This window comes from Xiphophorus couchianus, chromosome 12 (genome assembly GCF_001444195.1).
Source record: "Xiphophorus couchianus chromosome 12, X_couchianus-1.0, whole genome shotgun sequence".
NCBI classification, from domain to species: Eukaryota; Metazoa; Chordata; class Actinopteri; order Cyprinodontiformes; family Poeciliidae; genus Xiphophorus; species Xiphophorus couchianus.
Window position 1 is genome coordinate 18,885,599 of NC_040239.1, and position 21,097 is coordinate 18,906,695.

General features: G+C 37.6%; 1 protein-coding gene across 8 annotated transcripts in view; it reads right to left on the bottom strand.

The window, feature by feature from the left end:
- Positions 1 to 4,981: 4,981 nt before the first annotated feature.
- edil3a (EGF-like repeats and discoidin I-like domains 3a) overlaps positions 4,982 to 21,097 on the bottom strand; it is a 133,165-nt gene continuing 117,049 nt past the window's right edge. For all 8 annotated transcript variants that reach the window (XM_028033499.1, XM_028033496.1, XM_028033497.1 and 5 more), the window contains 2 exons: positions 19,120 to 19,275; positions 4,982 to 8,387 (listed from right to left, as the gene is read on the bottom strand). In XM_028033499.1, the coding sequence (XP_027889300.1) occupies positions 8,238 to 8,387; positions 19,120 to 19,275 (306 nt within the window). In that variant the 3' untranslated portion in view covers positions 4,982 to 8,237. The remainder of the gene's footprint in view (positions 8,388 to 19,119; positions 19,276 to 21,097) is intronic.

Consider the following 21,097-nt stretch of genomic DNA (forward strand, 5'->3'; position numbering starts at 1 on the left):
CCCTAGGTGTGTGTTTGTGTGTGAATGGTTGTTTGTCCTGTATGTCTTTGTGTTGCCCTGCGACAGACTGGCGACCTGTCCAGGGTGTACCCCGCCTCCCGCCTGGAACGTAGCTGGAGATAGGCACCAGCAACCCTCCCGACCCCATTAGGGACAGGGGTGCACAGAAAATGGATGGATGGATGGATGGATGTTACGACAACTGAACAGATTATGCATTATTGGCAACAGCTGAGGGTGAAATGAATGTGGTTGCCCAAATAACACTGGTGAATGCGCTTGGTAAATAATATGGATGAAAACTTACTGCAAAGAATTCACTGTTTGGACTCCACAAACGACACTTCACAGTAGCATATCCTGGATGACACCAACTGTTACTGATGAGCACTGCTAGTCCACTTCTGTAAAACACTTACTACTGCATTCCTGATATCTGTCAGAACTTGGAGTTCATCCAACTTGACAGCCAACAATCTTATGTTGCCCATTATAATTGATGGGAGAGGCAATTTGAACGTCCTCCCTCTTGTTCTCCTCCATGCTCCTGCTGTGCATCCATAATGCCTCCTTTTCAACTCGTCTGGGTCTTCTTGCTTTAAATTCATTTAAATTTTTGCAATGGTAATTAGCTGATCCTTGTAAACCATTTTGTTGTTATAATTACATATCATCCTAACAAATGAGCAGAGTAAAAAAATAAATATTTGCAAATGTCTACCCAGCTGGACAGCATCTAAACCCAGAGAGAATAATTGTCACAAAATTTAATTTTCTTGCTAGAAACACAGAAATCAAAGCTTTAAAGAAGAAAAAAATTTGGGATCTAGGTAACAGATCAATGCAAACATGCAGCTACCCTGAGAGACGCAATTCTAGAATTGAATCAGACAAAAATCATGGCCTTTAACCAGGTTGTGGAGCTGTGGACTCAATTTTTTATTTATGTGGAGTTTCAGTAGAGGTCACAAGAGCTTGATTGTTCAGTCCACATGTGTTTTGTGGGTTTGGTAAAAATCTATGACCATGACCTTGCTGCAGGATTCTTGGTGCTGGGTTGGTTTTATGAGCTACCTAGTCTCTGGATCATCAAGTTGTGTTACATTCTGTGCTTACATCAAGTTAGTTTACGGAGCAGGATCTTTGTGCTAATTACACCGATCTCCTTTCCACAAAAATGCACTTCAGGTGCTCTATTCTTTGCTTGAACTTACTGCCTTTCTATCACAGCTCTGACTGCTAATTAGATTGAATTTCAGCCATCACAGATTTGCATGTTTTAATAATACCACAGTGTAAATGGAGTGAACTGATAACTAAGTGGCAGAGAAGAATTAGCAAAGTTCACATTTTAAGGTGATAATGGTTTTGCATCTGCAATAATTTATAAATGCCTGATAACCACTTACACAATTGAGATAATCTGTAAAGTAAGATAGTTTATTATGCACAAGACCAAAAACAGTTTGATTATAAAAGTACCTAAAATCATCTGCAAAAGGCAACATTGTTAATATCACCCCTGTTCTTTGTCAAACAAGATTTTTTTTTTAACACTCCCCTTGATTATTATCTATATCTTATTGGAACAATAAAATCAAAAGCCACTACTGTAATTCTTTAACAGCAGCAAATGAACAAAACAAATTACATTTGAAGCCAAGTTTTACGCTTCAGTTTTATTTTTCTATTGATGTTCCCTTGCACCTCAAGTAGCTGCATTCATACATAGTTGTAGGTGCAAATTGACAATGGGGAAGGAAAAAAGAAGATTATTTTAAAAAAATTATTCTGCTTTTTATATACAGTACCATGCAAGTATTAGACCTATATTCATAACTTTACCACATACAACAGCATAGCCACAAACTTCAGTGTTTTTATTAGCATTTATTTTGAGACATCAACACAAAGTATTTATTTTTTTAAGAGGAAGGGAATGTTACTTGCTCTAATCGAAACCACAACATTGTATATTTGGCTGAATGTTTCGTTGCATTGTACTGTGCCAGTCACAAGTCTGTGTATTCAGGGTAGTGTACAGTGTTAGTGTACATAGCACTAAAAATAAAATTTTTGTATCATAATCAGAGATTTCTTCCATGTTTGTGGTACCCCCACTCTGTCCCCACACCCAGGACGCCACACATGGCTCAAGGCAACCTGTAAATATGACTTCTTAAGCCTCTCTTTGTGCCACTTTTTCATGAGGTCTAGATTTGTTGAGTGAACAGATAATAATTGTATAGTTGACAGTCTCTCCCCTAAGCTAAGCTAATTCTCCCTAGGTGTGTGTTTGTGTGTGAATGGTTGTTTGTCCTGTATGTCTTTGTGTTGCCCTGCGACAGACTGGCGACCTGTCCAGGGTGTACCCCGCCTCCCGCCTGGAACGTAGCTGGAGATAGGCACCAGCAACCCTCCCGACCCCATTAGGGACAGGGGTGCACAGAAAATGGATGGATGGATGGATGGATGTTACGACAACTGAACAGATTATGCATTATTGGCAACAGCTGAGGGTGAAATGAATGTGGTTGCCCAAATAACACTGGTGAATGCGCTTGGTAAATAATATGGATGAAAACTTACTGCAAAGAATTCACTGTTTGGACTCCACAAACGACACTTCACAGTAGCATATCCTGGATGACACCAACTGTTACTGATGAGCACTGCTAGTCCACTTCTGTAAAACACTTACTACTGCATTCCTGATATCTGTCAGAACTTGGAGTTCATCCAACTTGACAGCCAACAATCTTATGTTGCCCATTATAATTGATGGGAGAGGCAATTTGAACGTCCTCCCTCTTGTTCTCCTCCATGCTCCTGCTGTGCATCCATAATGCCTCCTTTTCAACTCGTCTGGGTCTTCTTGCTTTAAATTCATTTAAATTTTTGCAATGGTAATTAGCTGATCCTTGTAAACCATTTTGTTGTTATAATTACATATCATCCTAACAAATGAGCAGAGTAAAAAAATAAATATTTGCAAATGTCTACCCAGCTGGACAGCATCTAAACCCAGAGAGAATAATTGTCACAAAATTTAATTTTCTTGCTAGAAACACAGAAATCAAAGCTTTAAAGAAGAAAAAAATTTGGGATCTAGGTAACAGATCAATGCAAACATGCAGCTACCCTGAGAGACGCAATTCTAGAATTGAATCAGACAAAAATCATGGCCTTTAACCAGGTTGTGGAGATGTGGACTCAATTTTTTATTTATGTGGAGTTTCAGTAGAGGTCACAAGAGCTTGATTGTTCAGTCCACATGTGTTTTGTGGGTTTGGTAAAAATCTATGACCATGACCTTGCTGCAGGATTCTTGGTGCTGGGTTGGTTTTATGAGCTACCTAGTCTCTGGATCATCAAGTTGTGTTACATTCTGTGCTTACATCAAGTTAGTTTACGGAGCAGGATCTTTGTGCTAATTACACCGATCTCCTTTCCACAAAAATGCACTTCAGGTGCTCTATTCTTTGCTTGAACTTACTGCCTTTCTATCACAGCTCTGACTGCTAATTAGATTGAATTTCAGCCATCACAGATTTGCATGTTTTAATAATACCACAGTGTAAATGGAGTGAACTGATAACTAAGTGGCAGAGAAGAATTAGCAAAGTTCACATTTTAAGGTGATAATGGTTTTGCATCTGCAATAATTTATAAATGCCTGATAACCACTTACACAATTGAGATAATCTGTAAAGTAAGATAGTTTATTATGCACAAGACCAAAAACAGTTTGATTATAAAAGTACCTAAAATCATCTGCAAAAGGCAACATTGTTAATATCACCCCTGTTCTTTGTCAAACAAGATTTTTTTTTTAACACTCCCCTTGATTATTATCTATATCTTATTGGAACAATAAAATCAAAAGCCACTACTGTAATTCTTTAACAGCAGCAAATGAACAAAACAAATTACATTTGAAGCCAAGTTTTACGCTTCAGTTTTATTTTTCTATTGATGGAACATCAATAGGGAACCTTGCACCTCAAGTAGCTGCATTCATACATAGTTGTAGGTGCAAATTGACAATGGGGAAGGAAAAAAGAAGATTATTTTAAAAAAATTATTCTGCTTTTTATATACAGTACCATGCAAGTATTAGACCTATATTCATAACTTTACCACATACAACAGCATAGCCACAAACTTCAGTGTTTTTATTAGCATTTATTTTGAGACATCAACACAAAGTATTTATTTTTTTAAGAGGAAGGGAATGTTACTTGCTCTAATCGAAACCACAACATTGTATATTTGGCTGAATGTTTCGTTGCATTGTACTGTGCCAGTCACAAGTCTGTGTATTCAGGGTAGTGTACAGTGTTAGTGTACATAGCACTAAAAATAAAATTTTTGTATCATAATCAGAGATTTCTTCCATGTTTGTGGTACCCCCACTCTGTCCCCACACCCAGGACGCCACACATGGCTCAAGGCAACCTGTAAATATGACTTCTTAAGCCTCTCTTTGTGCCACTTTTTCATGAGGTCTAGATTTGTTGAGTGAACAGATAATAATTGTATAGTTGACAGTCTCTCCCCTAAGCTTTTTTGATTTGTGCTGTCCTTGCCTGGCCTGTCAGTTTAGGTGGACGGCCCTGTCTTGGGAGGTGTGCAGCTGTGCAGTTCTCTATTTTAAGATGATGGATTGAACGGCGCACTATGAGTGTTAAGTGGTCTCTGTAAATTGCTATTAGGTGTGTGGTTGTTTGTCCTATGTATCTCTGTGTTGCCCTGAGATGGACTGGTGATTTGTTCAGGGTGATCTCCGCCTCTCTCCCAATGACTGAGTGAGGTGCAGCTATTACGCAGTACTTTGTGTTGGCCTATCAGAGAAAAACTCAATAAAATACATGGAAGTTTGTGTTTTGCACAAAATTTGAAGAAAAAAGTATGAATAGATTTTCAATTAACTTTACTAAAGGAATGACAAGGTACGTTATCAAGTTAAAACAAGTCAACACTATTTTCACACATATGTTTTTATTTGTCAAACTGAAAGAGTTTGTTTGAAGCAACATTTTTTTTTTTACTGTACAGTCTCTCCCCCCTATATGCAGGCTTAAACCTAACCAGTTTTCAAACTGCTTACTTTTCTAGATGTAGACATAGGAGGTAAGAAACAATTTGTGAACAGATAACACAGAAATACAAAGACAGCATGGCTTCTCACTTTGCTTCCATTTTGAACATGTTAAATGAAGTTTTACAATGTGCAAGACAAACTGACAGGAGGTGTAAAGTAAAAAGGAGTTACACTGCAGATATATATGAAGAAAGATTGTGTGGTGTGGACATCTTTGTTATACTGCACTGTTTTCATTTGTACATCATGCAAACGTCCTGAAAACTTTGTAACAGCCCTGCTCCACCATACATGCTGAAAGTAAAAGCCGGTTACAAAGATTGATCAGTGCAGATTTTGGCCACAACAGTTATTTGGCAATAAAGCATTTACGGATCACAATTTAAATAGCCAAAAAATAGTGTGAAGACACAATTAATGCATTTATTCTCTGCCCACAAACCTACAGAGTGTCAGTCACTGATTCACACTAAGAACAGTTTTCACACAATGACAATCTACAGCAAAGGCATTCAGTGTAACTTACACAAGTGAATTGTTCAAAATCACTCCTTTTATATCAGCGACATTACAGAGTAGAAGGGTATCCCACAAGTGTCTTATATACTGTGTATGCTGGGATCAGCTCCACTTTTCCAACTTATTACAAACATTACTGGTAGATTTTTTTACTTCAAAAAAAATTTCCCGGTACAAAACCACACTACATAAATCTTATTGAAATTTTGCACTTGTGCTCTTGATTATTTTAGAACAGACTTAAGTAGGAAAATGTTTGGAGTCAATTTTAACTTGCAGGTTTTCAGATGAAATAATGTAAACAACTGTGGTCATTAGAGAAAAACATGCAGACAAATTATTTGGCTGTTGAGAGAAATTTTGAGAGCCGACGAACCATAAATCAAATCATATGTGGCACATATCTGAATATAGCACTCAATAATTTTGACAGACCCACTTTTAACCATAGAATATCCTACAAAGCTTATTTATCTACCCAAACAGAAAAAGCGACTTTATGTAGAAAAAAACCCCATTATAAATGTTAAAGAAGCAATCACACTGTTTCCTAACTTGCAAGATATTTTGTCACATAATAAAAAATGGTGTCTATGCCTATTAAAGTAGAGAAAATGAAAACCATTTTCTGAAACATCAAGCTCTGTCCAATTTCTGAAGTACATTATATGTTTTCCATATAATGAGTCTCCATTTTGTACAGTCTATTGGGATAAATGGTGTAAAATTTAAGTTCTGATGGTGCAGAGTAATTTAATTTTGCTGCGATGTATCATCACAATTTTTAAAGTTATACTTATTGATTATCTACCCATTTTTGAATGAAATTTCATTACTTTATACAAAATCTGTGAGTACCCCCAATTGGTCAAATAATTGTTAGCTTAATTAATAAAAACAGGTCTGACCCAATACTGAGAACCTCTCACCTCAGTCTGAAAAGGTGAGTGAATCTTTGTTAGTGCAGACTGAATTTCTTCAACATAACGTAGTATGAAAATAAGTAATAACTGCAGCTATTTAGGACCTATGTATGTATGGTATGTATGCTGCCTGGTCCTTTGTGAAAACCATGACAGCCTTTCTTAGTTGGAGATCTCGCAGTATGTATATGTGGGAAACTGATGCTGTAATAGTGTTGTTTAACCCAAAGCAGTGCATCTCTTGTGAAATGCAAATCAAACACAAAAGAGTGCAACAAAGTTATAGGGTTTTGACACGACTGGTGTTATAGCACATCTGTAAAGCCTATGTAATTATTTTATGTAGTTTTGTGTCCTGCAAGCATGACTTTACATAAAGGTACAGTTTTTAACACAAAACCTTAATACTTAGGTACCCTGCAATAAACACCAGAGTTCTCTATTGTTGGTATAGCCCATCATCAATGTTCGAGCAAATTACACACTTTTAATAACGCAGTCTGCATTTGTTTTCTTTTGAAAATTAGCAAATTAATATTTTTTTCATTATAAGACATAAAAAACTTTACTATTTGATGTATGTACATTATGCTGATGACTTCGGTAATTTCTTTCCCTCATCTGCTATTTTCTGTGTACAATAAATTTGTAGTATGCCTAGCTGGCCACTTGAACATTATTCAAGTGGTTATATATGTGGGAGTATTGTGAATGATATCTATCCTGAGCTTTTGAATCAAATCATCTTAGATCTTCAAGACAACGTGAGGACATTACAACATATTCCATAAATCTGACAATAGAGTAGAAAAAAGGAATAAGCACATAGGATAACGTTTTAGAAAAAGACCAGCTATAATCAGAAATAGGGAGCAATAAATCAGATAAATAAATAAAGCCCGTAAGCTTCAGTGTCAGTGCTGCAGTAAAACGCTTTACCCGCAGTGTTTGCTTGTTGTCTCAAAGCACTAATCTTTATAAGTGTAATGTGTCAGAACTATTTAAAAATGCACATAAAAATAGGTCCCTAATTCAAAGCTATTTGCTCTCAGGACTGGAGGTTTTTCATGATTTGTCGTAATATACATTTATAATTCACGTACCATGCAGTTTCTTAATCTTTTACATATAATACAAGTGTGTTAATAATATTGTGATGAATGTTTTCCTTTGAGGGTATTCATGACTTGAAGGGGGTTCAATTATGAAATTAAAAACATGTTTTATTATATTTTCTTCCTTGGACAGTTTAGTCATGATACAAAGTCGGTTAATAATGTCCCATGAAGCACGACAGACAGTTTTAACGTCTTTGTTAAAAAGTGACACTGTACAATAGCCTCCACAGTAAAACCACAGTGAGACCCCATTCTGACCCCTAACCCTGACCCAAATATCTTACAGAAGTTCATTCCAAACAGGATGGCAATTCTTGAGAGGAATAAAAAGACAAAGATCACGCTTTTAAGTAGGAAACTGAAACAGTGAAACGGGAGGCAGGTTTGAAATCATTGTACAAAAGAACTAACAAGACCCCACCACAACCTATATGCTTATTCCTTGAAAAAAAATATTGGAAATTAATTTCTTTTTACAGGTTGAACAGTTTATTTTTGAGCAACTGCTTGATAGATTCCAGTATTCCTAAGAAGAGGGGGATAATGGACAGAAAGATGGAGAAGGGAGAGACATCACTCTTGCTCTGTGCATCCCAGTATTTCTACACGCAAAGTGATCCTGCCGTACCACGACCAGGGAAGGATCCGCACAAACCGAGCGTAGACTGGGGGATCTATCACATTCTTTCTGTGTGTGTCGTTGTCAAAGTTCCCCTGGAATACCTGAAAGAGAAGGCAACATGGGGTTAGATGTACTAACTGTACTGTTCAGTATGTGCGCTTAAAAAATATATACAGTACAGACCAAAAGTTTGGACACCTTTTAGAATAGAATAGAATTACTTTATTCATCCCAGCAGGGACATTACTTCGCAGTTACAGCATAGAGACAAGACACACAACATTTATGACAAGTCATTTTAGTTCAATGAGTTTCCTTTATTTTCATGACTATTGACATTGTAGATTCACACTGAAAGCATCAAAACTATGAATAACACATGTGGAAATATGCACTAAACAAAAAAGTGTAAAACAACTGAAAATACCCCTTATATTCTAGTTTCTTCAAAGTAGCAACCTTTGCTGTGATTACTGCTTTGCACACACTCTGCATTTTCTCGATGAGCTTCAAGAGGTCGTCACCTGAAATGGTTTTCACTTCATAGGTGAGCCCTGTCAGGTTAATAAGTGGGATTTCTTGCCTTATAAATAGTCATGAAAATACAGAAAACCCATTGAATAAGAAGGTGTGTCCAAACTTTTGGTCTGTACTGTATGTATGTATATAATTTTAAAAAAATTACCACAAATCACTCTGGTGAATCTGTGTTAGTTTTACAACTGAATTACAAAAATGTAGCTCTTTAATAATACTTAAGTTTACTGAGCTGCACCTACAGTATATGTTTTAATGACATTTTTATGTGCTGACCATATTCATTATCTCCGTGCAACACATTTTCTTCCTCATCCATGTCATGCAAACTATCTTTACATAGTCCCTTTCTAAATTTATGAATATTCCCTTTAATAAATCTTTTAACAAATTTGACCATCGTAATACATATTCACCACACAGGGACACAAGCTCTCTGGTTTATTATTAAAAGGTTCAATGTGTGCTTAATGAGAGCAAGATGAAGTACATTAGAAATAAGTGCATCTGCAGGGGGTGCTTCATTCAAGAATCTGATAATGTCAATTTAACACTTATTATTATGCCTGTGTAATTGGGATGTAATAGGATTCAGTCTGGTGTGGAATAGAAAAGCAGTGGGATAAATCCAAACAGGTGCTGAAAACTGGGATTTACATATTTTGACTTCATTTTAGGCTAATTCCCTTTCAAATATTCATAAGAGCATGAGAAATTTGGCAGAACGGTGATTCAGATTTTGTGTGGTTAGAGCGAATAATCGTAAAGTGTGGAGCATATTTTGCACTTCAACTGTTAAAATAATAAAAAAAGATAAGAAAAAAAAAAAATCAAATTAAACCCGTCAAAAGATTTGTGGATGAGTTCTAGTGGATTATAGCCTGGGAGAAAATATCTAAATTCCCTCAGGCTCACCAAAATCAACACTTGTAAAAATTTAAAGATGGGATAAAGTCCTTTGGGAATTGAGTAAAACTTAAAAAAGTATACATTTCTGCAAAGATTTGTCAACACAGCTGGTTCAACAGTTGCCAAAAGTTTGCATTTTGTATGACTTAAAATACTTATCTGAAATTATTGTGTAAAAAGCTTTCTGCAGATCTAAAATGCTGTAAAAATGCTAATAAAAGTTCAATGGAGAGGTTGTACTTCTCCAATTTTAACATCTCTTCTCCAGCTCGCTATTAAATCCAAAATGTATTTTTAAATTACTCTTTATTAAAAGCTGTGAATATATTTGTTATTTCGCTCACAGATCAGATTTACTGGTGGCTATGAACACAGGGGCCAGTGCCTGCATAGGACTGGCCCTGGCTCCTGTTATGACCCTGTACTGAAAAGATGATACTAAATCAGTTTTTTATGATATTTGCTGGCACAGAAACTGTAATTATTTGCTCCCATGGAACCATTAAACTTTCTACCGTCACAGTTTTCCTTCAACAATGAATACAAAACTAAGGTGTTGCACTTTTAGGTTTAGCCGTATTGAGATAGGTCCACAATTTTTATCTGCTAGATCAGAGCTCTGCAACCTTCAGCTCAGGAGCTGCAAGTGGAACTTAATATATGAAACATTTAAACATTGCAAAGTATTTTTGTTTTTAATTTTTTTGTGCTATACCCCCATGAGAAAACACTGGTGCCACCCTGAGACTGAATAAATTTGGTCTAGAACAGCCACTGCTGGTGGTTTGTCTAAACGCAAACTAAGAGGTTGCAGAACAAGCTCTCAATTTTTGTCTTTGATACAAAAACCCATTAGGTTTTTGGGTTTTAGACCCACTAAAACCCAAAGATTTTGGGGCCACTGTAGCAGCCTAAACCACTGCTACAGAGGTTTAGGCTTTCTTGAAATATCTTCATAAATAGGCTGTGATATGAAAAATAGTTTAGCTGTGAAACACTTTTATTGACTCTTTAGTTGTGGATTCTTTGGAAGTAGGTGACATGATGTAACTGTCAAGATTTTAAAGGTTTTTACTTTCAAATGAGTGGTGCAAGTTTCTATTGTTTTGGTCTGAGAAACATTGTAAACAACATGCAGCTTCATAAATGTTATTGTTTTTATGTTTTCAACAACTTTAGGTCACACTTTTCTCATATACTTTTCATCATAATCGTTCTGCCGTGTCAAATTCAGCTTGTCAGATTATTTATATCCAAGCAAGAAAACTTCATCACAATCTGCTCTCGTTTCTTCCTCTTTATCCCTTATGCAGGTGCTCTTATGCTTTGCTGTTTATATTTAGATGCTAAGCATGCAGATAATTATGCATTGTGACATTCTGCGCAAATACAGCTACAGACATTTTAATTTCCCTTGTATTTTACCAATGTTTTTTTCAAATGTAACTAAAAAGGTATACTCCATATAAATGACATAACTTCCACTGAGTTTCAACTTTAAAAGTGTAACTTCTTCAATGATTCACTACCCAAATAGAATTAATACCATTTGCATTAAGTCTATTTCCCCCCAAATAAATTGGGATTAGATTTTAGGTAAAATACAGCAAACTGTCCACAAATACAAGGTAAACTTTTAGACTGCTGTTTTCTGAACAACTACATAAATTTACTGCATTTATTTCCACTCAAAACAACCAAGTAAGAGCTGAGTCATTACAGGCCTAGGAAAGGTCTCCGATGCCTAGAAGCCCACATGATAGCACCCTGACCTAATTAGTGTCGATTGAACTGGACCTGGTCCATTTTGAAAAGAAGCAGGGCTTAAAAGAGCTCTCAATATCCCATAGAGCGTGACATTTACTATGACAGTCTTTAATTAATCATCAGATCTAATGAAAAGTCATACTCGCTATAAAAAAATAGCACATATTTAAGAGGACCTGCCCTGTATAACATAGTTAAGGCTTGATGTAGCATACTTACATTAAGTCTTATTTAATACTATGAAAACATATGCACAACATTTGCACTGATAATTCATATTATGATAAGCAAAGGTATGTTTTTTTTAAGTCTTTGGTGGTGTAAGGTGTAAAATGAGTCACACGGAGCATCGCCATGACTGTAAGGTGACATCTCTGGGATATCAAAGCACAGAATGAAGGGCCTGACAGCAATAAAACCTGCAGATCCTTGAAATATGACAAGGTCCTTTCCTAGACTGTCTGGAGACGTGCACAGTATCAGAAGCAATGTCTTTAAAATAGATTCTCTCCAGACAGATATGTGAAAAATGATAACATAAGATAATGAGAACAGAAGTGAGGGAGATAAAGACAGTTATAAACAATAGCAAATTAGAAAGTATTTTGTTGCTTTGTCAACAGATTTAGGGAAAATATTTCATAGAATAATTCTTGTTCTCTTAAAACCAGACCCAATGTTTAGATTACTGGAATAAAGTGAATCTTCTAACATGAACCGTCGACCAGTGTATTCTGACATTTTTAGAGGACAGCACTACAGGGAGGCAGTTTTATCAATATATGGACGTGGTTTGCCACGTTAATCATCATAATCATTGCAATCACCAGTCAGGCCTAATGATGCTGTAATCAGTGTATGAATAAGTATTTTGGTACTTCAAAAGTGACGAGCAAAGATTGCAATAATGACCATGTCTGTAGGAAGGCAACTTAAGGAAATAGGCGACACAAGGAAATTGATAATGTAAAAAAAAAATCGATAACAGTGTAATAAACATAGTTACTCATTTGGAAACACATGACACTTAGCACACTTATAGAGCAAAATAAAATACTTTGTGTGGAATGCAGCCAGAAAGCTTAAAAAAAAAGTCATCTTTTTTCATTGTTTGGAGCTGAAATTGATATTGAAATATACATATGAGTAATTCAACCCATACACAACTACTTTTGTGGAAAATGAATGTTTTAGTACATCCACAGTACTTTGTGTATTTTTCATGAATAAATTCAAAATAGCAAGTTATGTTACAGACATTTAGGCACTTATTACATTTTGACAACATATAATTAACCACACATATAATCAAATTAAGATAACTGTTTACAGTATGGGGAATACCTAACCAAATTACTCCTACTAGTTAAAACGTTATTGCTGTACATGTCTATCTAATGCTTTATGTAAAAAAATGAGTTTTATGAAAACTGAAGATCAGAATTTGGTTAAAGAATTCAGATTGGTGCTGTGTTTAATATGAGGTCTAGTATTTATCTTAACATCTCTGGAGCACTTCAATAACTCAAGTTCAGGTTAGCTTAAAACATTTGACCTTTGGTTTTATTTCACACCACATGCTATATTTTGACTCATACATATTGCTGAGTACCCCAAATTTGACTGAACTCCCAGAATACATCACAGGTCATAAGATGCTATGCTTATCAGCATGAACACGTTTACATAAATTGTAACTGAACCATTACAAAAGTGGCACTGACATTAGACCACAATAACCTTATTTTTTGTGAATTAAAAAGGGGGGTTCCATGCATGGTGTGTCCCCAATCTAAACCAGGAATAACACGGCTCCCAGCTATTGATTTTCCTGGCTGTCAGAGTCAAAATCACAGATTCAAGGACAGGCCTTCTGCACTTCTGGGACAACAACTGTAGTACCCAGTCTCCATTATTTAAACCCGCTGGTGAGGTTAAGGGATCAGATTCCTCCAATCTTTTTCCCCCTCTGCTCTGTTTCTCTCTGACATGGCTACATTGAAACAGACAAACTCAACTTTATCAACAATGGTCTGCCATCTTAGAGTCTTGCAGTGTTTCTCTCTGCAAACACTCCTTCGAGTGCCTGGTAAGTGTTCTAATTTGACATATACTTAGGCCTAGGGTCATCAAAACCCAAAAATGACCATCAGAGTGAAGTTTTTCAATTATTATATTCATAATTAACCTCTAACCTGAAGGAAACTGAGGGTTCTAATGACTAATTAACCTCATGCCACTTGTAAAACACTATTAAACACAAATCAATTACTTTTGTGCCTGGTTGGCTCCCCATTATCAGGCTGTGTAAATACTGACCGTCATGAAAAAGCAATACTACAGGTTTAGTCAACACAGTGATGTAGGCTTGGGAAGTTTGTGTACTGAAGAAAAAGAGGAATTTTGTAATGTTTAAATTGTGGGCAGTGCTGTAACTTGTCTCGGCTACCAGTGTGGCTTTATTGGATTTGTGTGCAAAGAGAAGGCAAACAAGCTACTCTATAGATTTTGTAGAGGGATGTTGTGTGTGTGCTGCTGAGGCTTGCTTTGACAGCATCTGTATTCCAACAGAGCCTCCTCTCTCAATCTAGATCTAACTGCCTGCAGCCTCTGCCACACAGGAGCCGGAGGGGGAAGCTGAGAAGAATACTTACAAGCCTCCACCACTGTGTTCGAGCCAGACACTCAGCCGCACACACAGGCACGCGTGCCTTCCCAGTATATCCCTGCCAAGTCGAGCATTGTGAAGCGCCAGGAGGAGCCTCGAGAGGCCAACAGCAAAATGTGTCCTCCAGCATTAATGGCTGCTTTAGCTGACTGACAGAAGAGAATATCTTCAGGAATCATAGAGTTAAACAGCCACTTGGCTCTCAGATGTCTTGCTAAACATGCCTCCCCGCTCAAAGTATGATACTCTAAGCATCATAGGTCCTGCCCGAAATGGTGTAATAATGAAAGAGCAGATTATTAATCTTCACAAAGAGGGAATTGTAAAATAAATTAAAATGTGCCTTGATCAAAATGGAAAAGAAATTATTGCCTTTTTGAGATGTCACCGGTATTTTAGCCTTGTCTGCCAAGTGTTTTCGCAGAAAGCATTCCATACGCAGAATTGTGTAAATCATGCTGAGTATGCACTGGCAGCCATAGATTCTCACGAGAGTCATCAAATCATTAAGCAACCTATGTGAACTTGAGAGGCCAAGAAATGCTTCCTGGCATGAGCTGTAGCACTGCGCACACAAATAGGATAAGTGCATAAACCGGCTGGAACAATTTGCTCTGTTAAGGACTGCTCTATGTTTATTAAGTTGGACCAAATAACTAGGAAACCTTGAAAGAAGATTTTTTACATTCACAGATCAGTAAAAGCTACTTTACATTAAAAAGTACATTGGTATGACAAAACCAGACTCCATGGTAAAAAAAAACCCCAAAAAACATAAATGAATAAATAAAAAACATCCATCCATCATAGGTAAAAGGATTGTTGTACCTTAATTGTACAAAAAATTTAAACATATTTGAAAGATTTGATGGTTTAACACAGTGGTTCTCAAATGGGGGTACGTGTACCCCTGGGGGTACGTGGAGGTACTGCAGGGGGTACGTGAAGCTTTTCAAAATATCTTTAAAAAATCAATAGGCTCCTCATAATAAGTCTTGGGAAAAATTATTTTGTAAAAAGTTCGATAAAATATAAATGTGTGTTCATGCACTGAATTTTATATTCAGTATTTAGTTTCAATATCCTTTAAAATAAAACGGTTTGACTGGTTTTATACGTTCCTGGTGGTCACCGTCTTCTGTTTTTCTTTTTTGTTTAACCATGCAATGTTTGCAATATGGATGTATTTGTCAGGTTCACTGATATAAGTTGTTTGGCTTTAATAAATCAGACAGTGATTTTACAGCACTGTACCTCTTTTTAATTCCAAAAATGTTTTGCCCGTGTCAGGGAGTACTTGACTAAAAATATATTTTTAAGGGGGTACATCACTGAAAAAAGTTTGAGAACCACTGCTCTAGGGTGTCCCTACGCTCTTTCAGGTCTCATACTGATGTTTCCAGTTTTGTTAGAGCCAAATTATAGACAGCGTTTCACCAGGAGACCTAGAGTGAGGAGCCCCGCCCCTTTCCCCCTTGCGCCTCAGACAGAGTTTGGGGAAAAAGATGGCGGTCGTTCTTCGTTCGCTAAAGCTGTTCTTGTTTACAGGTTAGTAGTGTGAAGCTGGTGGAAACTGTCCCCGCTAAAATGTAAATTTACAAGTTCATTCGGTGCTGATTTCGTAATTACTTGCTAGACGGGTTTAGACGTTCGAGGGAAAAAGAGTGATTTTGTTTCATAATTACGGTTTGTAGCTATAACGGTCGTAAAACAGCCGTTATAGAAGTTTGCTACATGTATCTAAACTTCGATACACTCTCCGACCCAACCTTATTAAGATTTCGGTGGTATCCTGACGGGTTGTGTTATCTTTTGATAGGAAGTGTTAAAGTTACTCTGTTACATGTACCGGAAATCAGTTCTCATCAGTTTCAAACATTTATTAGACGTTACCACTTTTCCCCTACTACCCTGTAATTGATTCTACTGTACTAGCTTAAGCTAGATCTAGTCCTCTAAATATGCCCATATTAAATTATAGAACTAATAATATGATTACATTTTTCAGAGTTATTACAATTCAAAGAAATTAGTAGCCTTACAATTTCACTGAACTTGAGGAATAGTTTTCTTTTTATGTAAATCTGTAAGATTTAAATCGATTGTTGAATTGTTTTGATTTGGCCCATGGATGCTGTCACAGCTGGTGGGGGCTGATGTTGTTTATTGAAGTAGATGGAATATGGTTGTTTTGGAGCAACGGAAGGACACATGGACATGAATGCACAAAGGAATGTTCAATGTATGATTGCATGATTTTATGATTTTGACAATTTGTAATAAAACAGACAGAGTTTGGGGAAGAAAACGGCGGTCGTTCTTCGTTCGCTAAAGCTGTTCTTGTTTACAGGCTTCCCACTCAGAAGAAAGGAGAAGAAGAGACAAAACAAAACAAACACCAATTGTTACAACTGTTTCAATACAGCTGAGACATGTAACATAGGTATAAAAAATATTTTTTCTGAGGTAACAGCCTGCGATGTCATCAATGACATCACGTCCGTCCCTGACTGTCACTGATGACATCAGACCGACAAAACGAACGTGATGTCATCAATGACATCGCAGGCTGTTCCTTCAGAAGTGCTTGAATAAGACGACCACGTGGTAATGTGAAGGCCTGTGAAGGCCATCGCTCCACCACGTGGACGCGAGGGCCTGTGAAGGCCAGGGATCCTTCGAGGACCTGGCCTGTGAAGGCCCTCGCACCGAACGTGGACGCGAGGGCCTGTGAAGGCCAGGGATCCTTCGAGGACCTGGCCTGTGAAGGCCCTCGCACCGAACGTGGACGCGAGGGCCTGTGAAGGCCAGGGATCCTTCGAGGACCTGGCCTGTGAAGGCCCTCGCACCGAACGTGGACGCGAGGGCCTGTGAAGGCCAGGGATCCTTCGAGGACCTGGCCTGTGAAGGCCCTCGCACCGAACGTGGACGCGAGGGCCTGTGAAGGCCAGGGATCCTTCAAGGACCTGGCCTGTGAAGGCCCTCGCACCGCCACGTGGACGCGAGGGCCTGTGAAGGCCAGGGATCCTTCAAGGACCTGGCCTGTGAAGGCCCTCGCACCGCCACGTGGACGCGATGGCCTGTGAAGGCCAGGGATCCTTGAAGGCCCGGGATCCTTGAAGGCCCTGGCCTGTGAAAGCGCTCGCACCAGCACCTGTATGCGAGGGCCTGTGAAGTCGTGTAAAAGTAGTAGAAAAAGTTGAGTACCTTTCTACCGTTTCTACTCTCTGCTCCTTCCATGCGTTGCTCTAGGGCAGTGGTTCTCAAATGGGGGTATGTGTACCCCTGGGGTACGTGGAGGTACTGCAGGGGGTACGTGAAGCTTTTCAAAATATCTTTAAAAAATCAGTAGGCTCCTCATAATAAGTCTTGGGAAAAATTATTTTGTGAAAAGTTCTATAAAATATAAATGTGTGTTCATGCACTGAATTTTATATTCAGTATTTAGTTTCAATATCCTTTAAAATAAAACGGTTTGACTGGTTTTATACCTTCCTGGTGGTCACCGTCTTCTGTTTTTCTTTTTTGTTTAACCATGCAATGTTTGCAATATGGATGTATTTGTCAGGTTCACTGATATAAGTTGTTTGGCTTTAATAAATCAGACAGTGATTTTACAGCACTGTACCTCTTTTTAATTCCAAAAATGTTTTGCCCGTGTCAGGGGGTACTTGACTAAAAATATATTTTTAAGGGGGTACATCACTGAAAAAAGTTTGAGAACCACTGGTTTAACACAACAATGGACTTTCAAATTTTATTTTAGTTTCATGCAATCATATTTTACTGCATTTTTGTGTGTAAAAGCATCAAAATGTTACACTCATGCAAAAAGACATTCTTAATGCGTCAAATTGTCCTATTAATCTATTTACATGTTTAACTCTTCTTATTTGACATTTGCTTATGTATACATGTCCAGGACAAACATTTTAGACATTCCATTGCCATATCATATCCAATTTGAAGTATTACATTTCCCAACTGAGGTGAAGCAGGAACATTTAAATGGTTTCATAAAAAAAAAAATCTTTAAGTAGAGTTGATACCTAAGAAATGTGATGATTATAATTTAAAATATTGTGCAGCACTGCTTTTTTTCTTTGTTGTTTCCAAACTTTACTTAAAGATTACTATAGGATTTTAATGTTTTACAGTGTGGATGCCTGAGACAGAACCTACAAATACAGTGTACATGAATGCAACCAAAAGAAGTCTGTATTAGATTTAGGTGTATGTACATTTTGCGCTTTGATTCCTGCAGGCAACACATAAGAATTGCATCAAGATTAAGAAGGTTTATCTTTTAATAACACTGATAGCAAGAACAGCTAGCACATCTCCTGCCAACAGCATGTATGAAAGACAAGAGGCTTTAGGTTCAGTGCTTCAAAATTCTGTGACTGCACCTCTTATGATATCAGTAGAAAGGCTGCAGCAGCTCCATGTTGTCTCTGTGGTTATGGACAATTGCGAGAGACATGTGAACTCAGCTTAAGGGCCGTAAACAGGTCTGTCAGCATAGTACCGCCTGAGCCAGGCTGACAGTGGGGTCTTATCTAATCCCAAACCCATCAGAGGCAAGAACACAGACCAGGCAGGTTGTGTTCAAGCCCAAGATAAGAAGATGCAAACGAGTGGTGAAGAGCAGAAGACAGCTTTCATAATGGACATCCTCACAGCTAATGGCTGTTTTTTTTTATGCTTGTTGTTTTTTCTGCCTAGGGTTTCTGTTCATTCTATGCTTTTAGGTTTCTGACATCTACTGAAGATGCCCTTGTCTGTGCTTGGGTTATAAATATTTCAAACCTACTGTTCTCAGAGTACCTAGATCCATATTATGCCATTAGTCTTTTTCTATATTTTTAAAAATTATTATTTTACACTGACAATGAAGATCTATTCATGAAGAAACACTGCGATTATCATGCAGATGCAAAACAACAACTTACCTTGTCTTTTCCTTGTTTCCGATCTTGATATACACTCCACCGCTCTCCATCGTTACTGTAAGCGAGTTTGTACGAGCCAACAAACTGGACGTGGCCAAAGTCTTTTGCTCCTTGTGTGATGATCCCTGTAACCTTGGTTGGCACAAGCAGGTCCACCTAAGAGAAGCAAAAACCACAGTGTGAGAGAAACAGAGAAAAAAAAGGGAGAAAATCAAAACGGAATGATGGATTTCATAGCTGGAGAAATTAATCAAGTTAAGAAGTGAACTGACATGCCCAGTTCTCACAATACAGTCAGCATCTTTTTATTTCCCTTCAATGTCACCGGCAGATTTACTGAGAAAAGACACTGGGTGCAATTCAAGTCACTTTCAATTATTCACAGAATATTGAACAACAAGGCTAAGTCCACAGCCTGGCCTCAGCAAAACAGAAACTGCACGCAGCAGCAACTTCTCAGACGCACACTCAACCATTTGGGTTAATTCTTAATAGGATCTCATTTGTTGCCTTGAATACTTTAAAGTGCTTTGCAGTCTAAAATTTCATTATTTATGTTTGTTTGTTTTTTTTTACTTGAAAAGTTCATCACTACTTGTCTGAGGCTAAAATATATATTAAGCCATAAAGTGCAAACAATGATAATATCTGCCACTGTTGGTAGTAAGGGCAAAGCATTCTGCATTCATATTCCCACTGTTTTGCTGAACTTATACATTTTCACTGTGGTTGTCATGACACAACTGAAACGAAACTGAAGTAAAATTAGCAACATCACATGAATGTGTAAGAAAGACCTTAATCAAGTTCACAACATTTAGCAAGTGACTCTCCATCAAACCTGATTTAGCTTGAGCTGTTTAGCAAAAAAGACAATAGTTATATAAATAAATATATTAATGTCAATATAATTAACAAATATCAAATATTTATTTATGTGGCACAGCAAAAAATAAGCATCAGCTTCTGAAAAAATACCAGGACATCAGGATTCTACACAATAAATTATAAAATACAACTAAAAGGAAAGGCAACTGAAATGTACAAAAGGGTTAAATCACATATTGAGTATACTGTTTATAATGCTCAATGAGCAATTTTAACTTTTCCCGGGCTACACTCTGCCTTGGTGTGAAAAATTTCACCTTAAAATGTGAAAGACATTTTAAAGTCTTTCACATGAAGATGTGTTCTTAATTTGCTGTGTTTGCTTTTAAGCGTAAATACCCAGCATGTTGCCTCGGTCTAAAGGCTGAGTTGGGTTTTTGAAAGTTTGCGTTAAGCGTGTGAGTCGCAAACAACGTGGCGTTTTAGGTGGTCCTTGCGTCTTTAAACTTACTTGAAGTTTCGCCCTCCCCCTCTCATGGGGTGACTGAGTCCTCGCTGTGCTGCTGTATCAGTCGCCCTCTCAACCCGCTCAGCAGTTCTCTCACCCCCTGTGCTGCCACACATCCTTGTGCAGCTTATAGAAAAAAAGGGGGGAAAAAGGCTCTCAGTTGGGAGGTAGCCCCTGTCGTTCACTTGAAAGAGCCAGCTTTTAAAGCCGATATGTTCACGACCGAGCCATCACTAGTGTGAAAGAAGTACAGGCTCACTGTTCAGAAATTACGGTACATTTCTTACTAGGTTGGCTTGACAAAAACTCTTATGAAAAATGCTCATTTGTCCGAACACATTTCTAGACAGTCGACGCTGTGGGGTTTTTGCAAAGTTATGTAAACGAAAAGATTTTGTGAACGTCCCAGGTAGCTCATTAATCCTGGTTATAGTTCTTCTGAAACTTTGAGGCCTGTTTTCTCACTAATGTTTGCAGAGACAACATTAGTATGGTCATATCTTCATAAATTTTTTTAAATTAATTTATTTCCCTGACATGTTCAGAAAGCCTAAAATCCATACTTTCAAATTCAGCATATAACTCAAAATATCCCCATGGAGACTTGGTCCTGGCTTTGTCGTGGCCCAAAATGTGTAATGC